Below are 27612 nucleotides of genomic sequence, written 5' to 3'. Positions count from 1 at the left end.
CTATGTTACATCTTGTCATACTATACAGAAGGTTAAAAGTAACATAGTAAGAGCTTGGTGAAACGTCACCTACTGACCTTCATTTGACTCTTGCATATGTATCTCTCAATTGTTTCACTGATTGTTATTGCTGCTTTACATTTTTTTTAAAATTCCTTTAAAATGTATCTTGAACTTGGCTATCTGAAAACTAGGTTACCATTGTACTGCAGTATGTTATTGTAGTGACTTTGGCATTGCGGCTTGTCTTGAGTTAATATTGTCAGTATATTTTCTTAGAATTTCTTCTGACGAAATGTTCCTACATTTTAAGGTTGTCATTCATAAAACATCCACAATGAATATACCTTTCTTGACTGTTTTGTACTTCAGTGTCTTTGCGCTGGATGAAGTTACCTCCAGTGAGGACGGGAGGACATGAATGTGCCCGTGAAGTGCCATATATGCGTTATGGCCACACAGCTGTGCTGCTGGATGAAATTATCTACCTCTGGGGTGGGCGTAACGACACAGAGGGGGCCTGCAATGTGCTTTATGCCTTCGATGTCAGTAAGTACACCTGCAGCATGTAACTCACACTGTTAAGTGACAGTTTGAGTGCATTTGAGATGCACCTGTTTGATATGGAGGTCGTGATAGCAAAAGGGAGAGAAAACTGTTATTGAATCAGGGAGCTATAGCACCTGCTTATATATGTGTGATGGTTTTCCTTTGCATATGACTCAAGTGTTATGTCAGTATTGTAAAATAACAGGCAAGAGTGCTTAGAGTTAATTTAAACTGTTCCTGCTTCATAGACACCCACAGATGGTTCACACCCAAGATTTCGGGGACTGTTCCAGGAGCAAGGGATGGCCACTCGGCCTGCGTCCTGGGGAAGAAAATGTATATATTTGGTGGATACGAGCAGCTGGTGAGTCTTCATCACTCTTCACTGTTTCAACTTGCACTGAATCTGAACATTAAAACACGATTAAATGAATCTCCTCCGCTTTGTTTTTTAGGCCGACTGCTTCTCCAATGACATTCACAAGCTGGACACCACTGCCATGTTTTGGTCATTAATTAATGCCAAAGTGAGTTAAAATTATATTTTTTTAGTTCTTCCTGTTATGCATTGAATGTTCAAGTCCAAATAAAGATGGGCACAAAGCACTCACTCAAAGAAACTAAAATGGACTGTCTCAGTTACACTCAAAAGCACTGGTGGAAATCAACAAACCATTGGTTATTACAGGCATTGGCAGTACTGCTACACAAGCACTCAGTGGTCAGATTGGCTGGATACAAAGGCACTGAAATGTAATGCAGCTCCCTGGTAGGTGGCCTAGTACAAAAAGCCTCCCGAGGGATTATATACACTCCCCTTTTAGGAAATGCCATTTGTGTTTGTATGCAGTCAACCTGCTCATGTGATAAACTTGTGTAAATTATATTTTAGACATCAAAAGCACCAGTGCCTAGGGTACGCTAGGAACTGGTGAAGGTATTTACTCCAACAGTCCCTTGTTTTAGTTCCTAACTGATAACATTTTGTCATCAAGGAGATTACAGTTTGGTGCTTATAGATTTAGTTGCGCATGTGACTGAATAATAAATTTTTTTCCCGCATGTTCTCAGCCTTGCATTCCTTTTGGAAAACAAAACTGTGCTCTCACTTAACCTGTTATCTTTAAAATGTACTCTGTTTTAAATACATTTTGTTTGTTTTTCCACTCATTTATATTTATTCACCAGGCCTGGTATTCTCTCGAGTCTTGTTTTACCTACATCCAGTTTTATTATTATTCATTTTTAATTTGAACATTATTTGTATATTCTGTTTTACAAGATTTTATTATTATTATCTCCCACTGCTGTATTTGTAAAACAGGTTAAAGAGCCTGCTGGCCTGCACAGCATTTGTGGAAAACAATGGCAGCTCATTCTTGAAAGGAAGGCATGTGAAAAGCTTAACCATATCTATAGGCCAGATAAATGCATAGGGAGTAGAGGCTTGCCTTTGTTAGGCAGTTTCATTCAGTGGAAACAGGTCACATTTCACGATAGTATATTTGTTTGTTATTCATAGTTCTCTAGTAACCAAAGATAGTATCAGCTGCATTATTATTCTGAGATTGGAGTTTCCACTAAATCTTATACAATGTCCCTATTACTGTACATTATTTTTGAAAGGCTGGTGGTTCCTAAAAAGTAGTTTGGCTTTAGTGCGGCTTTGTAGTTGGTGACTTGATCCACTAGATAGCGCTGTTTACCTAAAGTTGCTGTTCAGGAAGCCTCATCTTTGCCAGTGTGAAGATGAAGCTTTATACCCAGGGTTATGATGAGCAGTGAAAGTTTTACAATCGGAGAGTTTTTAACTAAAGCTGGTTTATGTGGTTAAGGTCAGGTTATGCCAGAATGCAGTAAGTAAAAAAGTTAAATTATTACAGTCACGGCTTCATCTGCTGGTCTTCTCTTTACAGGGCACTCCGGCACGCTGGAGGGACTTCCACTCAGCCACCATCATCGGGACAAAGATGTTTGTGTTTGGAGGGCGAGCCGACCGCTTTGGTCCTTTCCACTCCAACAACGAGATCTACTGCAACAAGATCAAAGTGTTTGACACAGACACCAACAGCTGGCTGAGCACCCCTTCAACACAGCCTTTGCCAGACGGCCGCAGGAGTCATTCAGCATGTAAGACACAAACAAACACACATAAAATCAATATGATGAACACATTTATGATCATCATCATGTAATTGCTTACATCATATTTTAGCAGACCAGTATCCTAAATTACTTTTATTCTGTCTTCTAAATAAGGATTTAACCCATAAGGCATTTAGAGTAGTGCTGTCAATCGATTCAAATATTCAAGGGTCAAGGGACCCCTTTTAAAATGGCCATGCCAGTTTTTCCATGAAAAAATTTAGCTCAAGTTTGGAGCGTTATTTAGCCTCCTTGGCAACAAACTAGTATGACAAGGTTGATACCAATTGATTCCAATGGAGCCCACTAAACAGGGTTGGAAATTGACTTTTTTGTTCACCTGCCACTCAATAGATTACCATTATTTTTTGGCTGGTGAGTGAAGCAACTCTAGCAGCCACTTGTATATTTTACCAGCAGTTGGCTGGTGGTTGGTGCTAATTTCCAACCCTGCCGCTACAACCTAAAAATCGCAAAACAAACCAATTGAGGATCTTTGTTCAGTTTTTCCCCTTTCTAAATAACTTCCAGTTATTAGGAAATTTCTCATCCTTTTAACTTAGCGAGGTTAATGATCTGGCACACATCATTAAACATATGGTTAGTTTGAATAGTCTGAAATAATATGTTTTTAAGAGGAAGAACTTGGAACTTATAGAATAAGTTTTCTTCCTGTGATGATTAATTTGTGTACAAATTGCAGTCATTCTCCAGTGTGACCTTTCTCTGTTTAATTCTCAAGCATGATTTGCTTTTTTTATTGATTGTGCAGTGAGAGTATAAACAGTATTCATAGTTCATTTTCATTTATTTAGCATAAGATTGCGTTTTTTGCCCACATTGATTTAACAAATCCAGCTAATTTAACTGATTCACATGCTTCCATTTACTCTGCTGCAAATGTCATTGACCTGCATGATAGACCATACAAATTGGTAATTTTTTTGTTTTCCTTTCTGTGTTTAGTTTCCTACAAAGGGGAGCTGTATATATTTGGTGGATACAATGCCCGTCTGGACCAGCACTTCAACGACCTCTGGAAATTCAATCCAGGTGATTCACCATTTTTATGTCAGATTGGGAAAACTTGTGAAGTTGCTGTCAAGCACTGCTGTTAATTATGTCATTCCTGGTAGCATTTCTTTGCTTAGTGCAAAGTAAATTTGTTTTCTAACTGCATCGATGACTGTTTACCTCTGTAGAGGAAAAGCAGCACTGTCAGTGCTAGCTCATGTTGACCCACTTTCCTCCTCCTTCCGTAGAGAGTCATAAAGACAATCCTCTCCTCCCTCATTGCATCATTGTCAGTCTCGTGTCGTGATAGTGGCTGGCTGTTCCCTTTCCATTATGCCGAGTGTGAAACACAGATATCATGCCTTTTTGCCAGAAACACGCAGATGGAAAATCGACAATAATTCAGTCTCTGAAGTCTTTTCTTGCTCTTACAAACGTTGCCAGATCGATTCTCAAGTTTTTCAGAAGAAACCTTGTGCTCTTGTTCCAAACAAAGCATTATTGTTACAGTTGAAGCGCCACATCTGGGGTATATTCGGTGTCAATATTGTGATCTATATGGTGTTTAAGTAGCACTATGCACGCATTATCTTATGATTACCTTTGTATAACGGAATAAATGAAAGTTTTTTTAATACAGTGCCTGACAGTAGCTTGAAGTCACTAAGAAAGTTCTCCTATTAAGGTTCACTTGGTGGTTTAATTTCTGTCATGATTTGCAATGATTTTGCATTGATATAGCCACAGAAGTGAGCATATATGGAATGTGTATCATAGCAGTTAGCCTAGCTCTAATGACCTTTTAACCTTTCCAGTTTTAGCACATCACATGATATTTATGGATAAAGAAAGTGCTGGGTATGATCTTTTGTGTCCAGCTAGTGTCTCATTAACCATTTAAACCTGTATTTTGCAGTCCACTAGATGGCAGCACCTCAATAATAGTCCTAATTATTCAACAAAGTCTGAATGGCCTGTTGCCATAGAGATGCAATGATGCTGTTGGGTCTGAGAGTGGGAGACTACACATTTCATCCTTATATGGAACCACTGAGAGAGCTTCAACATCGTCACTCATATTGCACTTCTGCAGAGCAGGCGAGGGGATTTCTTTCTATTTCTGAAATGTACAATTTTATGTTCAAATGAAGGTTAAGTTTTGTTTTCTTGCTTTAATCACTGCTTTTCATTCTCTTATCCTTGGGGCCTTTTGTTTGTGGTTAAATATAGAAAGAAGCTGAATGAACTGCCAGCACAATGGGAAGCACTAGTAGGTTTATGTAACTTTTAAGTGGCTGAGGGTTTCTATAGATGCGCTGAGGTCGCCCACGCAGATCATCACTCTTTTGAGCTATTTAGAGCAAAGATGTAACCCGAAGTTTTATTGAGAGTCTTCCATCTCAAAAGAGTCAGTCTTCTTTTTTCCATCATTATGTCCAAATATTGTTATCTCACCTTTATTGTTGTCTTGTGTGTACACACTACAGAAGCCTTTTCCTGGGAGAAGGTAGAACCGAAGGGGAAAGGCCCATGTCCGCGGAGACGACAGTGCTGTTGTATGGTTGGAGATCGAATCATCCTCTTTGGAGGAACCAGGTGAGGCACAAAATATTACTACTTGAACTTTCATTCTTCGCTACACCATAAAACTTATTTTATATATTTTTGTATCTAAAGGGTTTATATGTACTCTGTAATTCAAGATACTCCCAAATATTTTCTCTGTTAGGTGGATAGTGGTCAAATTCTTCTTTCTAAATTAGCTTCATATTTAATAATAATAATCCTAATAATACATCACATTTATGTAGGGCTTTTCAAAGTTCACAAAGACACTTTACATACTGTAGAGAAAAAATTAAATAATAAAATACGAATATTGACTAGACACGCATGCACGCACATACACACCTACAAATACTACAGTATATTTTAATATGCATATACAGATACACATGCAAATACTCCCTAATAATTTATAGGGGAAAACAACTTTAATTTGGATAAGCAATCATAGATCCCTCTGTTGAATTGTTCACTGTTGAAATATGTACTTGTTTCTTTTTGTTGTTTTTTTGTTCCCCTTGTATTCATCTCCCACAGAGGAGTGCATAATAAAAGCTTAAGCTGACAACACATGGTAATAAACCACTGTGTGCCAGCTGAGCCATTGTTTTCTTATAAAGAGAGCAGTGCCACACAGCTAAATGATGAATGTGGCTGACACCACTCATTATGTACTTTCAGCTTCTTAGTTGCACAAGTCTTGTGTAGAAAACATCCAAAATATCAAAAGTTTGGAGGCATGTTGACTTAAAGGCGCGTTTGTTTTCTAAAACATGCTTCTTTTTTTTAGATAGAAGAATGTATTTGTCATCGGCTCCAGACACCATTGGTTTTCATTACTTTCAGAAGGATATGAAAAACAATTTGCATAAACGTATGATTTATTTTTGTCAAAGTCATTGGCGCTTGGTATCACAGTTGAAATAGGGACTGTATTGAAAACTTTTGCTTGTTGGTGCATCCAGGTACTTGTACGAAGACATTAATCGTTATTAAAACCTATTGTATGCTTTAGGAAAACATACATGCAGGTTTAGAATTAGGATTTATCTATATATTTTAGATTATTTCTTCAAGAAGTAGCTGGAAACTAATGTTGCGAAGCTGGAATGAATTACTATATGAACAATACTAATGTTTTGAACCACTTATTAAGGTGACACAGCATTTCCATCAGCATTGAAGCTGCAGCAACTACTGCTAACCCTTACAGTACTTGTTTGACTGTATATTTGGTGACAATACCTCTGGCCATGATCATATTTTTTACAAGATGGATTTGCATGGATTCACACTCTTACTGCTTCGTAGAAAATGACAGATTCTGAGATATGATATAGACGCTGGAGCCACCATATTAAATACCAAGCTACTAGTTTTTCAGTGACAATCTATTTCCAAAGATGTACAAAATTATTAAAAGAAGGTGAAGTGGTCATTCTATTAAGATAAACTATCTCTGGTAGATAAAGGAATAGCTCAAATGTTTGCAATAAAGAAAGAAAAACGGCCTGGTGGAGGTTGGCTCAAGATGGGAAATGTTACCAACTCCTTTTTTTACTAACACTTAAACTCTTGCACTCTTGACTCTTCATTGTTTGTCATAATCTTTATGAAGCACAGGCTCTCTGTGTTTGTGGAGGAAAAACTTGCCTCTCTTTTCCATATGCCAAATGGAGGGTCTGGCTGCTGTAGACAGCAGTAGTCTGTGATGATTCCCTTGTTGGCCGTAAGACAGTAGTGATTGTCGGGGGGTTCGTAGCTGATGAGGTGCCACTGGCTGGGCTGGTGACGGGCTTGTGATAGGCCAGTAGCCAGTAGAGTAATGAGGTAGCTAACGGCATTAGCATGGTCCAGAGTAGTCCGGGACCTGGGCTACTGTTATCAGCAAGGCTGTGTTATCAGGCAAACCCCACTGGGATAACCTGATAGTGGGGATCGGGAGGCAGTGGATAAGAGTCCTCTCAGCCCCACTACGTCTACAGGCCCTCAAGTCCTGAAGGCCTCTGGCTGCTGCTGCTGGACTTGTTTTCTACTGCTCCAGTGGCCCCCACGTCATGGGGAGCAACACACCCTAATACACAAGTGTAATCTTGATTCATCCATTATGCAACAGCATTATAGTCCTTATTAAAATAATTATTTTTCAACTGTTACCATATATACATACATATACTGTATATATACACCGATCAGCCATAACATTAAGACCACTGACAGGTGAAGTGAATAACATGTGTTATCTCATTACAATGGCACCTGGAAGTCGGTGGGATATATTAGACAACAAGTGAACATTTTGAACTTTGTGTTGGAAGCAGAAAAAATGGGAAAGTGTAAGGATGTGAGCGACTTTGACAAGGGCCAAATCGTGATGACTAGACGACTGGGTCAGAGCATTTCCAAAACTGCAGTTCTTGTGGGATGTTCCCGGTCTGCAGTGGTCAGGACCTACCAAAAGTGGTCCAAGGAAGGAAAACCGGTGAACCGGCGACGGTCAGACCCGAGGCTCATTGATGCACGTGGGGAGCGAAGGCTGTCCCGGGTTTTGTGTGTGTATATATATATATATGTATATATATATATCATTAAAAGTCAGTTATTGATATGGAACTGAGGAAGGAAAAAAATGTTTATAAGAGATCAAGAGCTTTAGAAGATGCTTATTTTTGAAGATTGTTATGCATTGTTTGGTTTCTTGCTGAGATTAGTCCAGGATGGGTTTTAAGGAGTCATGATTTCCTGTTGTGAGCAGATAGGGCTGGTGTTGGGAAGGGAGTGTCTTTGGGGCCACTGGAATGATGGAGGGTGCTGCTGGCTGAGCAGAGGGAGAAATCAAACTCCACATCCAACATCCTGTTTAAAAAGATCACGGCAGATTTTTTTTTTCTTTCTCAGGAAACTTGAAAATTCAACTTTTAAGCTGCTATCATATATTCATGAATGCACACCAAGTATCTTTATTAAGGGAGAACTTTGGTTTGTTTGTGTTATTTGTAAAGTGGAGGATTTTGTTGTTCGGTTGTTCTAAGTCTGCCGAGATGTTGTTTCCTGTTACTGTACAAATGAGAGCATGATCCTTGCAGGCTCTAAGCAAGCCGGCCACACAAGTTCTCTTGACCAGCGTCGCACGTTTGTTGTTTACATGAGCACACTTAAGCCTCTTACACACAGGAACTCCCATAAGCACGTGCACACACATACTAAACACACAAACAGATTCCAGTCATTTTGTTTGTTTTCTTTTCTTTACTAAGAAAGTTCTCCTATTAAGGTTCACTTGGTTGTTTAATTTCTGTCATGATTTGCAATGATTTAGATTAGACTAAGAAAGTATTTTTTCATTATACACCTCTAATTTAGTGGGTTTAAAACCAGCCATTGTCGTGTCTCCCTGTGTTTATTTTTGCATGACCTAATGTTGACAAATGCTTGCACATGCCACAATGAATTATTTGCTGGACACCTTGCTTGTGTTTTTTGTGGGGCTTCTCATTTTGGTTGGTCTGCCAAGGAAATTGTGTTCAAATTTATGGACCACATCTTGTTTTCCTGGGTTAGTTGTCCTTTCATATTGATCTTAAACAGAACCCCTCTGTTGATACTTATTCTCGGTTTATGATATTTATTTTACCTGCAGGAATTTGTTCAGGAATAATTTATTACTTTAGTGAAGGACACTAAAACTATTAAGTCCAAGAGCCCTCTGCTTTCAAAGGGGTTACATTTTAGACTGGACATAACACTGACGTGCGTTAACACTAAATACATTTGTTAGACAAACATCAACAACTTGATAATGAAAAAAAAGCAAAACATGAGAATATAAGTGCAACTCTCCAAGTGTTCAGTGTTGCTTGGATTTCGATTGAATGAGCCTTGATGATGTTTACTTTGGATTTCTCTATTTTGGTGCTGTTTAGTTGGTTGCCATTAAACAGGATTTGGGATGCATGATGTCCTTTGTTTTGTTGTGTTTTTAGGTAAACACTTGCACTTCTTTTATGGTAAATGAGCAGCATTTGCATGTGTCAATGACAGTCTGGGCATTAGTCTATTGAGTGCCACTTACATCAGTGTAAACAGGCCTGCTGAGCTGCAGAAAGGCGCGAAATTCTGCCCCATCACTGATTTATGACCTTAGGGAGCATTCTTTCGCACAGGGTGCCATTTGATATACCCCCAGCACCTCTGCTACACTCATTTACTGAGACCTGCTCACTGCCCCACGAAGGACGACCCGTGCATGACTAACTCCACCTGCACTGACCTTCACCTACGCTCACAGGCAAACAGCAGTGTACTCTGCTAAACCCTGTACATTTCTAACTTTTCTCTCACCTTCCGAGGAATTGAACGCGGCTAAAATTGAGTTGCACATGAAGACACAGAGATTATGGATCTCCTGCTGAGTGTATGTTGTCATTGTTGGCATTGGTCACACTCTGTGTATGATTGCCTACGACAAGCCCAGGTTGGGCTAAATCTGGAGGCATTTAAAGCTTGGGAACAGGGCATCCTATGAGGGGCAGGATGTGAACAAGGACATGACAGATTGGCATGCTGGGAGCAGACAGCTTGGAATCTGTGAAGGCGAATCTGGCACTGCCCCTTGAACTACTTGGACATGACGACGTGCATTCATTCCATTATATTTTCCTAATATATTTATACCGTGACAGGTATTCATGCCCTTGTGATGGCCGATGACTGATTCAAATCATCTCTTTGTGTTCAGTTGTTGCTCTATGATTGAAGGCTTTCTTTTTTGTCGTTTGGTAAATGTTTGGAAATATTCCAGTCTGTAGAAGATTTTGTGCCTTTTAAGCCCTTTGGCACCTTCATGTGGACTGCTGATAATGAGTGTCCTTCAAAGAGGTTTTAATTGCCTTTTACTGTGAGAAGCAGCGACCAGTGGCTGTGAGTTTAGGTCTAACAATGCCACAGGGGCCTTAAAGGGATAGTATATGTGTTTTTGAAGTGGGGTTGTATGAGGTACTTATCCGTAGTCAGCGAGTTACCTACAGTAGATGACGGCCGGCACGCCCCCAGCTTGGAGAAGCGGACAGGAGTTACCACACAGAACCAAAGCAATGTACTGCTGTGGACGGGGCCGGCAGCAAAACATATTTTAGACGCCTAAAAGAAAGGCTCATCTAATAAAATCAATATCCTTTCCGACGAGTAACTGAACTGAAAGTGAAACTTACAGTATCTATGCTCTCTGCAAAGCCAGCAGTCTCAGATGACAAAATTAAGTGAGAAGAAGGCTAATTTTTTCATTGACTTCTTTACGATCAGATTTTTTTTTGCAACCAGAGGAGTCGCCCCCTGCTGGCCATTAGAAAGAATGCAAGTTTAAGGCACTTCAGCATTGGCTTCACTTCTCAGACCCCAGGCACTGTGGCTCCACAGTTGTACGATATTGTCCGGCCCTATTTTTAGGTGCTTTTCATCAATAACACTTAATGTCCTTATATCTTTTCAGTTCAGGCACAGCTGCACTCATCATCTTAAATGACTGCTTTCTCTCATGTTCGTCCCAGTGCACTGTGTCTTTCCAAAACAAGAAACTTTGTTTTATTTTTAAAGCCTTAAAATATCCTGTCATTCACTTCCACTGGATGAATTGGATGAATTGTAGGTCACTGCTGAGATTTCTTACTTCCGGTGCAGTGTGCCATTTGTGTTTGTCTACTCTGCATGTGTCTCGATGTATTCACATGACTTAATGACTCAGAGCTCCTCTCGTTGAGCTGACGTCAGAGCAGTGCACATACACACGCACATGGCTGCTTGGCTCTGCCAGCCTTAACGCATGTGATCCAATTGGCAATATGCTCACACAATATGCACAGTCGCTTGGTGCATTTAGTGAAGATGGGAAGCATGCTGACGTCATTTTCTAACATTAGACGCAGACACATTTATCCTTCTTTTTTTAATGTTTCTATTTCTGAATCATTGCGTTTGTTTATAAGGAATGTAAATATATTTATTTGTCAGTTGTCCTGCCACCATAGAGTTTTCAGATAGGAAAAGTGTGTGGCTGCTATATACTCTGAGCAAGAGGGAGACCACATAGCAGGTAATCTCACTGGTAGCCAAAACATCCCACCCCCAAAACCTCTTGTTTAATCCACCAGAATCTCACTGTGATATTTAATCTGTGTGGAATTCAACTGGTCATTTCAAAACAGCAAGTTGTTGAGCCAGAGAGCTTTTGCAGAGTCCAGTGATTTTGTTTAGTAGATCAGGAAGGTCAAAAGCCTGGTGCCTCGATATCACCTATAAGGGCATTTTGCACCTTATCAATGACTGAAAGGGCTGCTGTTATGATAGTCCAGCCGGTTAAAGTGTGGCTTGTTATCATTGTTGAACCTGACAGTTCAAATGTTAGACTAAACACAACATGGGACTGAGGCAGAACTACACTTTATTTTCTTGCCAGACATTGCACGAAAACCCCTGCTTTCTGTTTTAATTGTCATTTATTCTTGACTCTAAATATCATTCTGGCTGCACTTCCTGGGCCCTATAATGTCTTCAGATCTGCCACAGTGGAACATGGCTCCATGGAAACACGCCTATCAACACACCATAGATTATGATGCCACACACATGTTGCCGTTTGGCCTTCAGTGTCAAAGGGTAGGCTGCAGAAGTTTCCTTTATTAATTGTCTGTATGCGTGTGTGTGTGTGTGCGCTTCGTATGCCCGAGATAAAACCTGTCAAACAGTGGAGGTGACCCCAACAGGATACGGGGCATCCCGCACGTGTCGGGACAGGACCTTGGGGCAGCGCAGCGACACTGTGATTTACTCTTCAAAGACAAGCTCATGATAGTATTTCATCTGCATCTTAACCCTCTTTAACCCACTAACAGGCTGTATACATTAAGGTGTCACAGGGTTGAGTGTTGCACAGCAGCTCAAATAAACAGCCTGCATAGGCGACGCTTTGTGATGCTGTTGTCCACATAAATTCACATGTCTAAATAGTTGTAGTTTGACTTGTGATTTACTAGTCATCACAAACAAAACACCTCTTGGTGGTTTTAGGTGCTGTCTGTGGAACAATGCCACGCTATGTAGACCAAAACCAGCCTACTGATTTAACTGAGTAGGAGTCTATTCGTTCATGTTCAAACAACCCTTCTTGGCATTGAAATACGCTTTTCTGAAACACAACAAGGTTTTTTATTAGTTAGTGAGAGAGAATGATCCAACTAGGGCTGAATGTTTTTGAAAAATATGTAATTGCAATTATTTTGACTGGTATTGCAATTGTGATATGATTTGCAATACTAGAGGGAATGATCATTTTTACATCATTATTCTCAATTTCATTGAAAAACTGGGATTTTTTGCTGGGATCTGTACCAAACAAAGATGTGGTGTGTGGGCCAGGACATCTCTGTAGCATGACATCATTTCATTTAAAATGATATTTTGACTGCCATTTCACCTTTAACAAATATTGCGCCTCCTGCGATTTGAAAATTGCAGTAGGCTATATTGCAATTTTGATAAAGTTTTGATTAATTGTTCAGCCCTAGATCCAACTAGCATGACAGGAAATACTTGTAGCAATAGTAAAAGAGCAGGATATGAAGACACAATCCCTTGGCCTGCAAAAGTGGCTACTTTACTAATGAGCTACTCTGATAGAAGAAATAGAGTAGAATTCCTCTATTGTCATTAGACAAAGTACAATGAAATGAAGTAGCAATCCTGACAGTGCATTCACACATATCAAACAGTAATACAAATACATAAAAATAAAAATATCTATTATTAGTAGAACATATGTATTTGCTGGGACTTTTTCATTTTCATTGTTGATTAATCTGTCGATTTATTTTCTCGATTTAATCGATTAGTTGTTCTATAAAATGGTGAAAAATGTCGATCAGTGTTTCCCAAAGCCCAAGATGACGTCCTCAAATGTCTTGTTTTGTCCACAACTCAAAGATATTCAGTTTACTGTCATAGAGGAGTAAAGAAAGCAGAAAATATTCACATTTAGGAAGCTGGAATCAGAGAATGAATTTTTACTTTTCTTTCTTTAAAAATGACTCAAACCAATTAATAGATTATAAAAATAGTTGTCGATTAATTTAGTAGTTGACAACTAATCGATTAATCGTTGCAGCTCTAGTTGGAATGTATAACATCTGTGCAGGGTACAATTTATACGCACATACAAAGGTTGAAATGCAAGAAGAAGGCATGAACCTTAACCATACATCTACTAAAACTTAAGTCTGTAGCCACTGTACTGTATGTTGGTCAGTATTTTTTATTGTGAGTGTCTCCTATTTGGTGGCTGACCTTGACGCTAGTCTTCAGCTGCAGGCAAAGATTGGGTCTATAGAGGAAGTACCTTATTTTTCCAACACGAATCCGCCAGCTACAGAGGAGCATTTGACAACCCTTTAGACTTTCCCCTGTATATTAACCAGCTGTGTTCAAGGTCCTGAAACACTATTTAATGTTCTCTAACTCATTTTTATAGGCGGCTAGGCTGATAACAACCTGTCCTGATAAAGGGGACTAAATTTGTGTATGCTTGAGATTTATAGGACCATTTTTCCTCTCCAATACCACCACCAAGTCCAACTACATTTTGTCCACAGGGGTTGCAATTTGAGATGCATGAGGCTGGCATCTCCTCTGTCTAATCTGAAGCCAGGCGTCTCTCTCTGGGAGCCAGCTGTAGTTTGTGTCTCACCCTCTGCATGGGGCTTAGGTCTGGGCAACTACAGGTCTTAATCCACTGTCCAGCCACTGCCCAGGAGGGGACACAGATAGCTCGGTAAGACGAGGTGAGACAGTTGAGATAAATGAACGGGAATCTATCGATCTGTGATAACCAAGTCTATTGGATTTGTTTAAGAAAGTTGAGCTCCAAAACTGTTGCTGTATTCTTAACAGACTAGTAAACACACCAACTGTACCATCAGATCTTATCTGTAGGCTTTGTCATTTAATAAAAATGTTTTTACTTAAAAGTGACAGTAAAAATAAAGGGCAAAAGAATGAATGTTATCATCAAATAATTGTGGCTACTTGCAGTAAGTTACTTAAAGGCACAGTGACAGCCGTGGCCGTTAAGTCAACAACAGTCAGTGTCTTGTTGCTCGCACTATGTAGATGCGAGCGAGCATCGATCAAAACAGTGAAGTGACACACACAAGACTGAATGTGATGGACAGCTAAAAGCACAATATCACTATATATTTCACATGCTTACCAAACAAAGGTCCCTCCATGAATCGAAGGCCCGGATGATTTTGATCCTAGTTTCCCCCCCGACGTCGGTCACATTTCTGTTTTGCAAGACGGGCTTCACTAGATATTACTTTGGTTTTTTTTGCTTCCGTGGAGTTTGTGTTGGAGTCTGAGTTGTGGTGGGGGCTGGTCGTCTGTTGCCGTTAGCGGACCTCATTTCTAACCGAATGTTAGCTATCGTTGCACACTGCTAGCCCTGTAGCGGAGCTGAAAATAAAGGCACAACCTGTTCACACGTTGGCAATAAAAAAATTATTGCAAATAGTCCCTTTAATGTTTTTTTTTGACTGTGTGTCATTATGCGTGCAGCTAAATCTCAAATGAATGCTATAATCCTCTGAAAGGGGAAAGGTTTTCCTCCTACAATGGTCAAAACCAATTGAATAGTCTTGCCACGGTCCAGCCACAGTCTTATGTATTCTTTAAATTGTTATTTTTTAAATAATGTTGCCCATTAATCTACAAGTAATTTAGAAATTGCTGTCTGTTTTTTGTTTGTTGTGTTATCACTACCTGTTCCCAATGTTTTCACTCCAAAGTGGTACTGAAATAATTTGATTTCATGTCTGGCCATCCTGATAAGGTGCTCTGCAGGAAGTTGTAGTGCACGATGAGTTCCTGTGAGATGGTTCTGAAGTTCCAAAGTTCAATAGGAAGTGGAGAAAGGAAAAGGATGCAGATCGTATCACTCCAAGAATGAGGATATGGTCAATGAAGCCACTGATATATTGTGAACATTGGTGTTTGTGCTTAGAAAGCAGAGGTGTTACTTGAGTTTTTTCCAAAGCTCAATCTTTTTCTCGTCACTTCATTTGTGGCAATGTGGCCGTTTCTGAAAGTCCTTTTGCAGATTTTCTTTGCAGTTAAATCCTTGGACACTCAAGACAATTTGGAGTGTTCCCAGGCTCTGTGTTGTTCCATCATTAGTTTTAGGACTGTACTTCAGCTCTTTCTTCTTCTGGTTTTAGACCCAGGTTTGGAAGATAATGAGGTGGAGCAGGCAGTGCATTGCTAGAAAGGACTGGCAATTGGGTGATTAGACACCCTCATTGAGTGTTGTTTGAAATAGCAACCAGTGTTTTTGTTAGTGGGGGAGCGGCATCACTCAGGCCTCATTCAGACTGGGAACCACTGTTGCTGTAGGGGGAGGAGCACTTTCACACATAGTGATACTTTGCTGATCGAGTAACAAAGTGACCCATCAAGCTCCAGGATGCCACATAAAGTCGCACACCGTGACTTTCCCGCTTCCAACTACTGCCAGTCCATCAGACACCTCTCAACCACCTCTGTTTTTTCTTCCCCTGCTTCTATGATCCTCTTCAGGCTCTTCCTTTTTGCGGTGACCAATAAAGCATTACCATTCCCTAATGTTCTGCTGGATTTCACACCCAGGCCGACATAGTCCACGAGCATGCGAGAAAGCCTCGTCCCAGGGGATGCAATCTTCATCTCTCTTGTTGCTCTCTGTTAAAGCAACCTCTTATCTGCACCCTTTAACGCGTCAGCATCCAAGGCCTCTCTCCATGTGAGCTCGCACAGTAGTTGACAGCTACTGCAGTGTGCTCTCTGGATAGAGCTGCTACTTTTCATTACTTCTGTTATGGACACAGACAACTGATGGTAGTGTCACTTGCACACACACAGTATCTAATACAACCAATAAAGATTTGAATTTTTTTCTATTCATAAAGTGACACAGCAGTTTTTGTCTTTGCACAATGATCATAGGTAGTGAATAATAAACATGCGCAGGGGATGTAAAACCAATTTCATGAAAGATAATAAAGGTCGTAATATTCAACAAGCTGAATTCGTGACCAGCAATTGATAAGGACCAACTAGAGCCAATAATGGCAGGCACCTTGCTAAAGCTACAGGCAATTGTTGGCCATGGATGCTTAATGATGGCCCTCTGGCATCCAACAGCCGACTGTGTGTCAGGACATTTCAGACTGAAAATATCCTCTCCGCAAATAAGGTTCAGTGTCATCATGAAAGTCTCTGACCAGTGTTCATGCGGTTTATATAAGGTGCTTTTGTGATTGCTTTATTATTATATGGTTTAATTAAGTTTGATACAAATGTGGCATTTGTAGCAATTTATCAAGAGAGTGCTCCAGGAATTACGTATTTTTGTAGGCCAACCAGGACCAATGGGATTTTTCGGTTGGGTTTTGGACTATTGCAGAAAATAATCTCTGTGGCAAACAAACGTTTATGATACTTACACGTTTTGTTCTGCAAGGTAATTTTCACAAATGAACACTTCTATGATTTTTGAAGTGTGAATGCAAACGCCAACGTTAGACTGTAAACGAACTACAGCACAGTCACATGAGCGCGAGTATACACAACGATGCTGTAAAGGCGGACCAGTCGGAGTGATGATGTTTTGTAGTCTCAGCCACTTGTTAGAAACCGTCTTTTTTAAGACACGTAAAAGTTTAAAAATTTGCAAGTGGGATATTTACTGACGTATTTTATATCATAGAACAAAACGTTAAAATCTCTTAAGCTTGTGATAATCACAGACTTTATTTCAGGCATCTAACTGAAAACCCATTGACTTCCAGACGAGGGAACCGGAAGTGCTAAAACTTTAACTCATTTCCAGGTTTTAGGACTCATTGTCGCACAACTCCTTTTCAGCAGTAGTCTCATAGTTGCGTCTTTCTTTTTTTTAAATTACAAAGTCCCTATTAGTGTTCATTCTCTTGATTTTGAAATGAGCCAGAATTGAAAACTACCATTTTTAATCACCACTGTAATGTTACAGCCATCAATGAACGGCAGGTCCAGTAGAGTGGACAGTCTAATGATGACGGAGGGCTTGGGTGGTTGAGGGTATTCTGATTAAGGCCCGTGCTATAAGCCCGGGTGGATCACCTCCTGGGGGGCAGGGGGGCGTAATGACTTCCCCAGCTGGCCCCCTGGGACGACTGCGCTCGTGCTCTGCACCTCTCCTGGCCGCTTTAAGCCACTACCATGTTTGTTTAGGGAAGATTAGCAACGTAAAACCCTTACAACATCCTGAACACGCAGCAAAGGGAGACGCGATGGAGAGGACAGCGGGAAAGAGGAATAGAGATTGATGGGCGGAGGAGAGAGTATTTGTGTTCAGCAGGAGGTTTGGGGGAAGAATGAAAGCAAAAGAGACTGAAGGAAAAGGGAGGTATAATACATGTAATTCCAAGCAATTCAAACCAAGTGTTTTTGTGAGATTGCTTCAACAGTACTGTAGTGGTGTCTGACGGAGTCTTTGTTTGGACACTTGCCAGTCACTGGCCAGTCCATGCGTAGCGTAAAGCATCTTGCAAAGCTATTCTTAAGGACCAAACCTGGCAACCCAATCCCTCACTTATTCTCCATGATAGATATTTATAGACACTAAACTGCTTGGTGAATGTACCTGTCTGGCTGAAACTGTCCTCTGGGTAGTGTAAAACTGTGAAGTGCATTTTTATCCACTAATCTGGACAGGTCTCCTGGTGCACTGTGGACATAAAGCAATGATGTGCATCTAGTACATTTACAGGAATATACTCACTGTCTGTGGGAATAAATCTTCCTTAAGATTATAGTTAAACTCCCACTTGTTACTTTGAGTTGTTTGTTTTATACAATATCCTTCCAAGCAGCCGTGTTATGCATTTTATATTGATTGATTAATTGATACAAAGATGGTGACTGAAGAGATACAGCTAGGCTTTTTTAAGCTGTGGTGCACCAGGTGTGTCACAGGTGTTTGTGTGTTTAGCCGTGGCAGGAAACAGATGTGCAGTGATATCAACGGCTGCACAGGTCTGGCAGACTATCAGCACGGGCCAGCCTGCCGTCTCACTGCTGCGCTCCACTTCCTGTGGGCTTAAATCATGCCAGCCCATGATAAACAGAGCAGAGCACTGCTCTTTTTGAGAATAATCTGTGGCTTCCTGATTATGAACCCTCAGCGATTAAAGAAGGATGGTGAGAGGGTGCATGACAAGGTCAATAACTGTGAGTCTGTTGGCCAATAATTGTTGGGAATTCTAGGAATGACATGAAACAATAAAGTTGCCCCATTAAACAGATGAGTAGCGAATACAACCTTGGCAAGTTGTGTGGCTCATGCTCATGATAACAGGCAGGAAGTTTAAGGAGTTACTGTTGTCCTCCTGGATAGGTTTGAAGCTTTGATCATTTGTAAGTTAAAAAACACTGTTTTTATTCTTTTTACAGCCCCTGTCCAGAGCAAGGAATGGGTGATGAATTTAACCTCATGGATCATTCAGACCTGTATATCTTAGACTTCAGTAAGTATCCTTGTCACTATCCGTGTCTCTCTCTCTTGCTAGCTTAAGAAGGTGTGTAATGCAGATATTCAATCAGATTCATAAATCCCCATATACCACCCCAGGTTGCAAATGTAAATAAGAAAGCATTTTCAGCCACCTTAAAGGGATTGTTCGGGTGTTTTGATGTGCGGTTGTATAAGGTACTTATCCATAGTCGGTGTATTACCTACAGTAGATGGCGTTCAGCATGCCGCCAGCTTGGAGAAGCAGGCAGGAGTTACCGGTCCGGGAGCAAAGCAATGTACTGCTGTGGACGGGGCTGGTAGAGAAATGTATTTTATCCACCTAAAAGAAAAGCCCACCTACAGTAAAAAAAATCAATATCAGTTTAAGTGTATGCTATATTTAGAATATTTTCTCGCTTTACCTTGCAGTCAGACAGTCCTTTCCGATGGGGAACTGAAGCCGTTGGATCCATCTGTGCTCTCACCAAAGCAACCAGACTCCATTGGAAAAAAACTGTAATTTTACCTCGCAGAACATGGAGGCTGCTGGTCTACCTCTGCCTTGATCGGTTAGTCTGTTTGTGTTATTGTGTGACTTTGGTGAATCCGAACTAACCAAAGTCGCACAATAACACAAACAAACTAACCGATCGAGGCAGCGGTAGACCAGCAACCCCCTGTGTTCTGTGAGGTAAAATTACATTTTTTTTCAATGGAGTCTGGTTGCAAAAGATAACGGCTTCAGTTCTCCGTCGGAAACATAGACTGTATAGCTGTCTCACGGCAAGGTAAACCGGCCAAAATATTCTAAATATAGCGTACACTTAAACTGTTAATGATTTGTTTAAGTGGATAAAATAAGTTTTGCTACCGGAACCGTCCACAGCAGTACATTGCTTTGGCTCGTGCGGTAACTCCTGTCTTCTTCTCCAAGCTGAGGGCATGCCGACCGACATCTACTGTAGGTAATACACTGACTATGGATAAGTACTTCATACAAACCCACTTCAAAATACCCAAACAATCCCTTTAAATAAGGTTAAATAAGCTATACGGTGGTCTCCTTAATACATTTTTATAGAACCTAGATACCTTCCTTACACCACTGCTTCATCTCTCACCTGGCCTAGTACGTACAGTATGCCTGGCCTTGGCCCTGCTTTTTGTTATCACATGGGATACTTCCGTCTCATGGACTACCAAATATAGCCATTTCCTGCCTGCACTGGGGTAGCCTGTAATGCTGTCAGGTCACAGTTTGTGTAGGTGGGTTTACACAGAGACCGTATGGGACTGGCAGTACCCGGTGGCATCCCCTGGGGCATTCGCCTCCACGTGCCAGTCGCGTGTGCCTTCACACTGTTTGTCACTGAACATATGGTGGAGCAGCCATGACGGTGATAATAATTGAGAGGGGAGTTTGGAATAAGATGATTTGTGTACTAAGATGATTTAACACTGCCATTATAATGTTCTGCATGCCCTCTGTTGTTTGTTTCAGCTGTTTTTTCTTGGGTCTGGTAAAAACAGGAACATGGTGATTTTCACACCACGGAGAGGAAATAAAAACCCCTTTCATCTCCAGATTCTTAGATCTGGATCCATTTTGAATTCCCACAGCTGAAATGGATATTCTGAATATGATTAGTGTCTCTGATCAGTCTATGACTCATTGCACTTTCTCTTCTTTTCAGGCCCTAATTTGAAGACGTTATGCAAACTAGCTGTTATTCAGTACAGTCTGGAAACGTCAGGACTCCCACATGATATCAGGTCAGACAAGCATCCTCTTCTCAAACATTAGCGCTATTTGGTCATAAAATTGACATTGTTGTTCATGCTGTATGTATTGTGCTCGTCATTGCTGCCGCCGCTATGTCTCTCTCAGTAATGAGGCTGTTTTTCAAAGAGGCAAATTATGACTCATTATCCTTCATTTAACCAGTGGTAGGTTTTACTCAGGCTTTTGTCCGACTTTACCTGAAGTCCCTACATGTAAAATTTGTATGTAATTATATCATACAGACAATAATGATGAAACAAAGCCAAAAACTTACCTAACACCAGCCAAGTGAGGATCACTGAGTACCATCTCAATTTGGTTCTTGATTCATTTGGTGTCATTGGAAAAAATATTTCTCTCGGCATGTTTCGGCTTTATGATGCCCTGATTTTGTTCATAAAATTATTAAACAAAGCCGTAAAGGTTCTAAACCACCTTTCCCAAACCGTAGCACACAAAGTGAATTAACAGCTTCTCAATATTTGACGAACCTGACATGCCAGATGGTTTGTTTACACAGAACCATCTGAGAAGCCGTCATTAGAAACTGTTTGGAAAAGTGCAGGCACTTACAAAAAAATACTTGGCAGGTGATTGGATGAATCATCTGTCAATCAAACTCTTTCCGAAGCCACTCGGAATAAGAGCGAAAACATATTTTCAATCTAGAAAAGCCTTCAGTGCCGTTCTTTGTTATTCTTTCAATGAGGAAAAACTACCAGTAGATCCTTATTTCTCAGACAAGCTGCTACTTGAGACATTTATTATTGAATTATCTATTACCCTTGTTTTGTAGTTTAGTTAATGGTTCTGTTTCAGCTAGACAGGATGTAACAATCTTAGTCACTGGCTCAGTAGCTTACTCTTAGAAATTGTTTTCTGCCGTCTTTACTCAGCACTTCCTCGCATTGGCTGCTTGAGCTGCGAGTGTGCAGAAGATATCTGCTTTATCTGTGGCTAGATACAGACACACTTAATATTCTAAGGTCATGATAAAAATGGAGATCTTAGATATGACTAAAATATGAATTTCAGTTTTACCTGCTTTATTTCTTTTTTTGCTTCTACTTCAAATAAAATACCTACACAGTCAGCCACAAAACAACTTGCTTTCTATGAAGCTAGTGAAATAGTGTGAAATAATAATACAATTAAATATTAAATCAAATAAATAAATGCAAAAAAATATCCTTCTCCGTTGCAAGCTGGTAGGAAATGAACATGTAGCACCTTTTGAGATTTTTAAAGATACTGTAATGCAAGTGTAAGGCCAACATTGCTGCCTAAAGAAACAATTGTGATAATTTAATACTACATCTATTTCCCCTCTCATTGACAGTTTGGACATTTTCTGACACTTAAAGTTGCAAGAGAGACTCAAAAGCTTGAGAGCACCACTTTCATTTGTTGTGACGTTGTAATCACAGGGTAGGGAAATTATAATAACTGTGTTAAAGCTCGATTTTTAAAACATGTAAAGGCAAAATACGTTACTGCAATTACTGTCTGCCAACCTCCTTTATTTTTCCCAGTAATATAGAAGATAATAATTTGCTTCATAGGGAATAATATTCACACAATCATTCCATTCCAAGCATATATCCATTTCTCAAATAGCGTTAATGAATACTCATTAGGAACATGGACCCCATGGAACTTGATACTAATTACTCCTCTTAGCCTCTCATCTCTCTCGCACTGTCGCTGCCACCTTGCACACTCCCCACTTTGCAGTTGTGTTTCTAACCCTCAGAGGGTTTTCGGTGGGGTCACAAGACTGTGGTTAACTCCCTTCGCCCCTCACTGGCATCTCCAGCTCCAGTGCCAATCTCCCCTCTTAAACACACACGCGCACAACAAAACAAAAAAACGAACAAAGCGATTGAGAGGGAGTGAGTGTGAAACCAGAGCCAGTGATAACAATCTGGAGCTCAACCTCTGACCTGTCAGCAGGTCAGCACTAGACCCTGTTGTCAGCCCCTGCTCCTGGTTCTCGTGTTACAGCGGGGCCTTCCCTCATCCTCGTCCACGTCGTAGCCCTTCGCTCGGACAAAGGGGGTGGCGTGGAAGGGGTGGCAAATGTCACGCAATTGCTTGATTGACTGTCATTGTAGTAGATTTTGAGCATCTTGGATATTTCAAACCATAAAGGTCTGTTTTCTAGTTGAAGTTAATTAAGAGCATCGGGATTGTGAGGTAAAGAAATCAGACAGCAGTATGTTACCCAAAAAAAATGAAAACTGTATATGCCCACAGTGCCATATTCGACAGCAATCCCAATGAATCAGAATTAGCTTTATTTATAGAACTGTCATGTACACAAGTGGTGGTAAGATAGGTGTATATATAAATATATATAAAGAGCACCAATGACCAACAACAAAATGAGAAATAAAATAAAACGTCTATATGCAAGTTAAGTGTTCTGTTGGCTGTAGACAATACAAATAGTGCAAAGAAATAAATACTGAATGGATATCGGAAAAATTAGATTTTATTTAGTCAGTTTGGAGTATACTGGAGCCTTTAGTCTTCCTGAAGATTAAGGGGTGCTTTCACACTTAACCTGCAGTCTCTCAATCTGAATAAATATAGCCTGTATTTATGCAGGATCATTTGGTAACCATGGTAACAAGTATGCACTTCAGCACAAGTGCGAGACTATCCCCTGATCCATCAGAAAGTGAAAAGGACTTAAACCAGAGGTGTTATGCGTTTGTGTCGTACCCCGTCTATTGTAGCAGTTCCCCCAGTTACAGTCTGGACTAATAATTCACCCCTTCGCTAAGCCCCCTTGGTTACTGTTGCTAGGCCTGTCAAGCTTTCGCGCCTGGCATGTCAATATGGCGTTTTTCAATGATATCAGTGAGATACTCCACCAGGGGGCGATCGAGATGATCTGGCTTCACTTTTGGGGAGCTGTCATGTCGTCCAGCTTTATATACAGTCTATGATCTGGACCAAACATGTGAAGGTATCCTAAGACGCTTGCCTCTGATTCTTCCCGTCCAGGTGGGAACTGGCAGCCATGACAACCAACAGCAACATCAGCAGGCCCATCTTCTCCTCCCACGGCTGACACCGCTGAATGTGAAGCAGAACCAGGACTCCTCGCTCTGTTTCAGCACCCTGAGCTCTTTCTCTTTCTAATCAACTGAGCTCCGACGGACTGTTTTTGTAGAGTTTGGATCTGTATGGGATTAATTTCCCCACATTCTTCAAGTGAAAACTCATTACTGACCAAAAGATCCTGCGTATGACTTCCTTGGACACCATGAGCGCTCTCATGCCTAAGGATATTTTAAACCTCGAGAAACTGGTTCCACGCGACAGAAATTGTTGACACCTTTTTGTCTTCTTTCTAGCTTCTCTAGAAATCCAATCAGCCTATGATAATCATAGACTTCTAATCTTAAGCACAGGAAGAGACAAGAACTTCAGCCAAAGGTCTTGAGAGCTAACCTCTTTGTTGAGGATGTCATCCTGATGTCTCACTCAACAGATCTCCCCTAAGAGACAATTTTGATCCTTCTGTTCCAGATATAAAGAGACTGAGATGGTCATGGAGTTTGTATATCTTGCAGCTCTAACTAGGTCATAAAACCTTGTAAATGTTGCGAGAAATGAAGTTATGTACACCGTGTATGGCGTGGACGAGGCTAACTTATTACTTTGGTGTTAAATGCAAGGAGAGAGAGTATTGGGTATGTGGTGTGATGCTTGTGAAAGGCTCTGTTTGACTGACTTTCAATGCTTACCTTTTACCCTACTTCATCATAACTTGGCGAGCATCTTTCCATCTCAAAGGTGATTTGCAGGGCGACTGAGGTGAGCAGTTTGTCCGCCTTGTAAAATAATCAAATCCATCTACCTCCCTCCATAGCATGTATCATCGAGTCTTTAATAAGACTACCCATACATTAGACATCTACTCTCCCCTCACAGGGAAGTTCGTATTTGTGGTTGTCTGTCGTATTCTTCCAAGAAATGTCACTGGAAGACTGCGACTCACCTGCCACGCCGCCTCGCCCCCTCACCCCCTCACCCCATTGTTTGTTTTTCAGTGCCAAATGTAGAAGGGAATCATGATGCAAATATATACTGTGTATGTGTGTAAGCTCATGGTCCCGTCTACACATGATCCTAGCCCATCTGCTTCAGTTTGCCTGTTATTGTGGGGGAGATGATCACTAATATGCATAATGTAGTTGTTCCTCTTATAGACAATCCTACAGCGATCAGAGACTCTCCTCGCGACCTGCTTATCGGTGAGAAACCAGTGTGTTTGTGTGCGACTGCGAGCAAAGCTGAACCTGAGCAGATGTTATTAACGCATAAGGGCTGTTATTAGAATACACACCGACCACAGCTGGAAGATGACTTGGAATAGCTCAAATTGGGGGTGTTTATTCAGGTTGTGTGTTTTTATTCTAATTTACAAATTTCAGAACAAAACTTTGAAAACACAGCAGTGGTGGACGTGTTTTTATTGTAAAGCTTTCATCTCCATCCACTTCAGTTAAAGGATAAAGGTTGGTGATATTCTATAGTTTTGATATAGTCAACAAATCTCATAAAAAGACCAAAACCTACAGTGTGTTAGTCCATCTCTCAGCACTTCCCTACGCTGTCTGTGGCTCACATTTGTTCCTACTGAACGGTACCAACCAAGGTTGAATCATTGCCAAAAACAGCTGGGCACTGTAGCAACAGTTAAACATTTTTGGGGACTTTTTTCAGTCTGAACAGTCAGAACTGTGTGTATTTAGGATTGACTCAAAGTAAACTAAAGTGGCCACGTTCATTGTTATGAAGAAACTAGAGCTGCAACAATGAATCGATTAGTTGTCAACTATTATATTAATCATAAACTATTTAGATAATCGATCAATCAGTTTTTAAGAAAAAAAGTTAAAATTCTCTGATTCCAGCTTCTTAAATGTGAATATTTTCTGGTTTATTTACTCCTCTATGACGGTAAACTGAATATCTTTGAGTTGTGGACAAAACAGGACATTTGAGGACGTCATCTTGAGCTTTGGGAAACACTGATCGTCATTTTTTACCAGTTCGTTTTTAACACTTTATAGACCAAACAACTAATCGATTAATCAAGAAAAATAATCCACAGTGAAAACAATCATTAGTTGCAGCCCTAGAAGAAAAATGTCTCCCGTCTTTTATGGGATTTGTTGACAAAAAAAATACAGAATATCACCAGACATCCTTTAAATCTTAATAAACAATAAGTAATACGGCATGACATTGAAATGAGTGACTTGGTGAGGATGAATATACAGGCAAAAGAGTTTTATTTATACTGCCTATTTATTTTGATGTGAATAGGAACTGTGTTACCACGCACTTGTGAGCTGCATCAATGCTCTTCAGTCCTGGTCTTTGGTACTATGAATGCTGTTGTTTTCTGTCCGACCAGACAGTTAAATTGAAATCTGTATCAATCGGTCTCTGATTAGCTGCATGGCTCCGGGTCCCAAACATCAGGATTGGATAACACTGACCTACATGGTAAATGTTTACAGATCTGTGTATGTCATGTAAAGCAGTGTAAACAATCTTAAACGCAGGTCGAAGTCACCAGATAACTGCACTAAAGCCAACCGTGGCATGTCAGGCCTTACAGAGAGGAGACATGTCGATGCTGCTTTTTGCCTCCGTAGAGTTCCAGAGTTTGAGACGTTTTGTCTGCCCGAACCAATTCTGAATTTTATTTCTAGACCGGTGGTGCCAATGTGACTCAGTCTTATGCCCTGTACACTGCACATGGACATATCACACTCTTGATATTCCTCAGTACCCCAGTTATACTTGGACTATACAACAGCTAATGCAGTGAAACCACAGGGAAGCTAATCATGTGTTCACACAAAAAACAAACTACTGGTGAACAAATCAAACTGTTTATGTGACACCAAATGGCAAACTGATGTTTCTTTTTTTTTTTCTAATGTGTGGTGTGGAAGTCATTTTTATTTCAGGATGTTGGTCCTTGTTGCGTGTGAAGATCAGAGGTGATGGTATTTTCAGTCAAGAACTTTTCAGGAATATCACATTGAATAAATATTAAGCAAATGACAATAGACACTATGGTAAAAAAATAAAATACCTGCACAACAAATTTCCTCAGTGATGGTCACTCACAGGTTAGTGATTGGCATTACGTTTTAAAAAGCAGTGATGTAAAACAGTTTCCTGTTATTTCTCATTTAACTCTGTGAGCAAATAGTTGATCAAACTTGGCAGGGTGACAGCCAACCTAGAAAAACCCGCTTCTCTCAAGAAAAAGTGCATCATTAAATTATAGCGTACACTCATTATTAAGTTATTCAGCAGTAATTATTTGCCAAGCAGAAGTACGTGACAGAACTGATTTCATGCCAAGAAGTGTATTCTATCTTTAGGGCTTGTAGTGTACAGTATGGTTGAATAATTCATAAACAACAAAGAATGCCTGGAGGAAAAACAGAACAAAGTATGCAGTGTATTTGGATAAATTTTGTGAAGGCTCCCTATGCTCATTGTTTTTATTTTAATTTTATATTTGACACATTTTTCAGAGGGGACTGTCGAGGTTGGTCAGGACTTCCTGTGCAATATACTTTATTACTGTATCAATAATAAATCTGAGACAATTTGAGTTGCTAACATTTGTATCTATTTTACATTCGGTTTCGTTACTTATTCCGTCATCAGAACTTGTTGCACTGGATGATGATTTTTTAAAAGCTGTACGGATTTGGACTGAAGACTGACCTGAACATGTCAGTCTTATATATATATATATAATATATAATATTTCGCCAGTGCAAATAGACTCTCTACACCAGGGGTTCTCAAACTTTATGGGCTCAGGGACCCCCTAAAGGGGAGAAACGACCCCTAGTAATCGAAACACTGATTAAGCCTAATGCTTACTACCATTTGTCCTCTTAGATGACATAGGAACTATTTATATTCT

At 40.3% G+C, this 27612-nt stretch overlaps 1 protein-coding gene across 3 annotated transcripts in view; it reads left to right on the top strand.

Moving 5' to 3' along the window:
• The window catches only part of klhdc3 (kelch domain containing 3), a 28280-nt gene extending 4084 nt beyond the window's left edge, over nucleotides 1–24196 (top strand). Inside the window, exons 3-12 of one of the 3 annotated variants that reach the window (XM_037781605.1) lie at nucleotides 373–549; nucleotides 798–913; nucleotides 1005–1076; nucleotides 1874–1939; nucleotides 2466–2679; nucleotides 3661–3747; nucleotides 5196–5304; nucleotides 18790–18863; nucleotides 20545–20623; nucleotides 23646–24196. In XM_037781605.1, coding sequence (XP_037637533.1) covers nucleotides 373–549; nucleotides 798–913; nucleotides 1005–1076; nucleotides 1874–1939; nucleotides 2466–2679; nucleotides 3661–3747; nucleotides 5196–5304; nucleotides 18790–18863; nucleotides 20545–20623; nucleotides 23646–23712 — 1061 coding nt within the window. In that variant the 3' untranslated portion in view covers nucleotides 23713–24196. Of the gene's footprint in view, nucleotides 1–372; nucleotides 550–797; nucleotides 914–1004; nucleotides 1077–1873; nucleotides 1940–2465; nucleotides 2680–3660; nucleotides 3748–3956; nucleotides 4582–5195; nucleotides 5305–18789; nucleotides 18864–20544; nucleotides 20624–23645 lie in introns of those variants that run through there. The other 2 variants (XM_037781606.1, XM_037781607.1) reach the window with 2 other exon arrangements.
• The last annotated feature ends 3416 nt before the right edge of the window (nucleotides 24197–27612 follow it).

Source organism: Sebastes umbrosus, chromosome 10, assembly GCF_015220745.1.
Source record: "Sebastes umbrosus isolate fSebUmb1 chromosome 10, fSebUmb1.pri, whole genome shotgun sequence".
In the NCBI taxonomy this organism is placed as follows: Eukaryota; Metazoa; Chordata; class Actinopteri; order Perciformes; family Sebastidae; genus Sebastes; species Sebastes umbrosus.
Note: the sequence above shows the minus strand (reverse complement) of the source record. Positions and strands in the feature narration are given on the sequence as shown.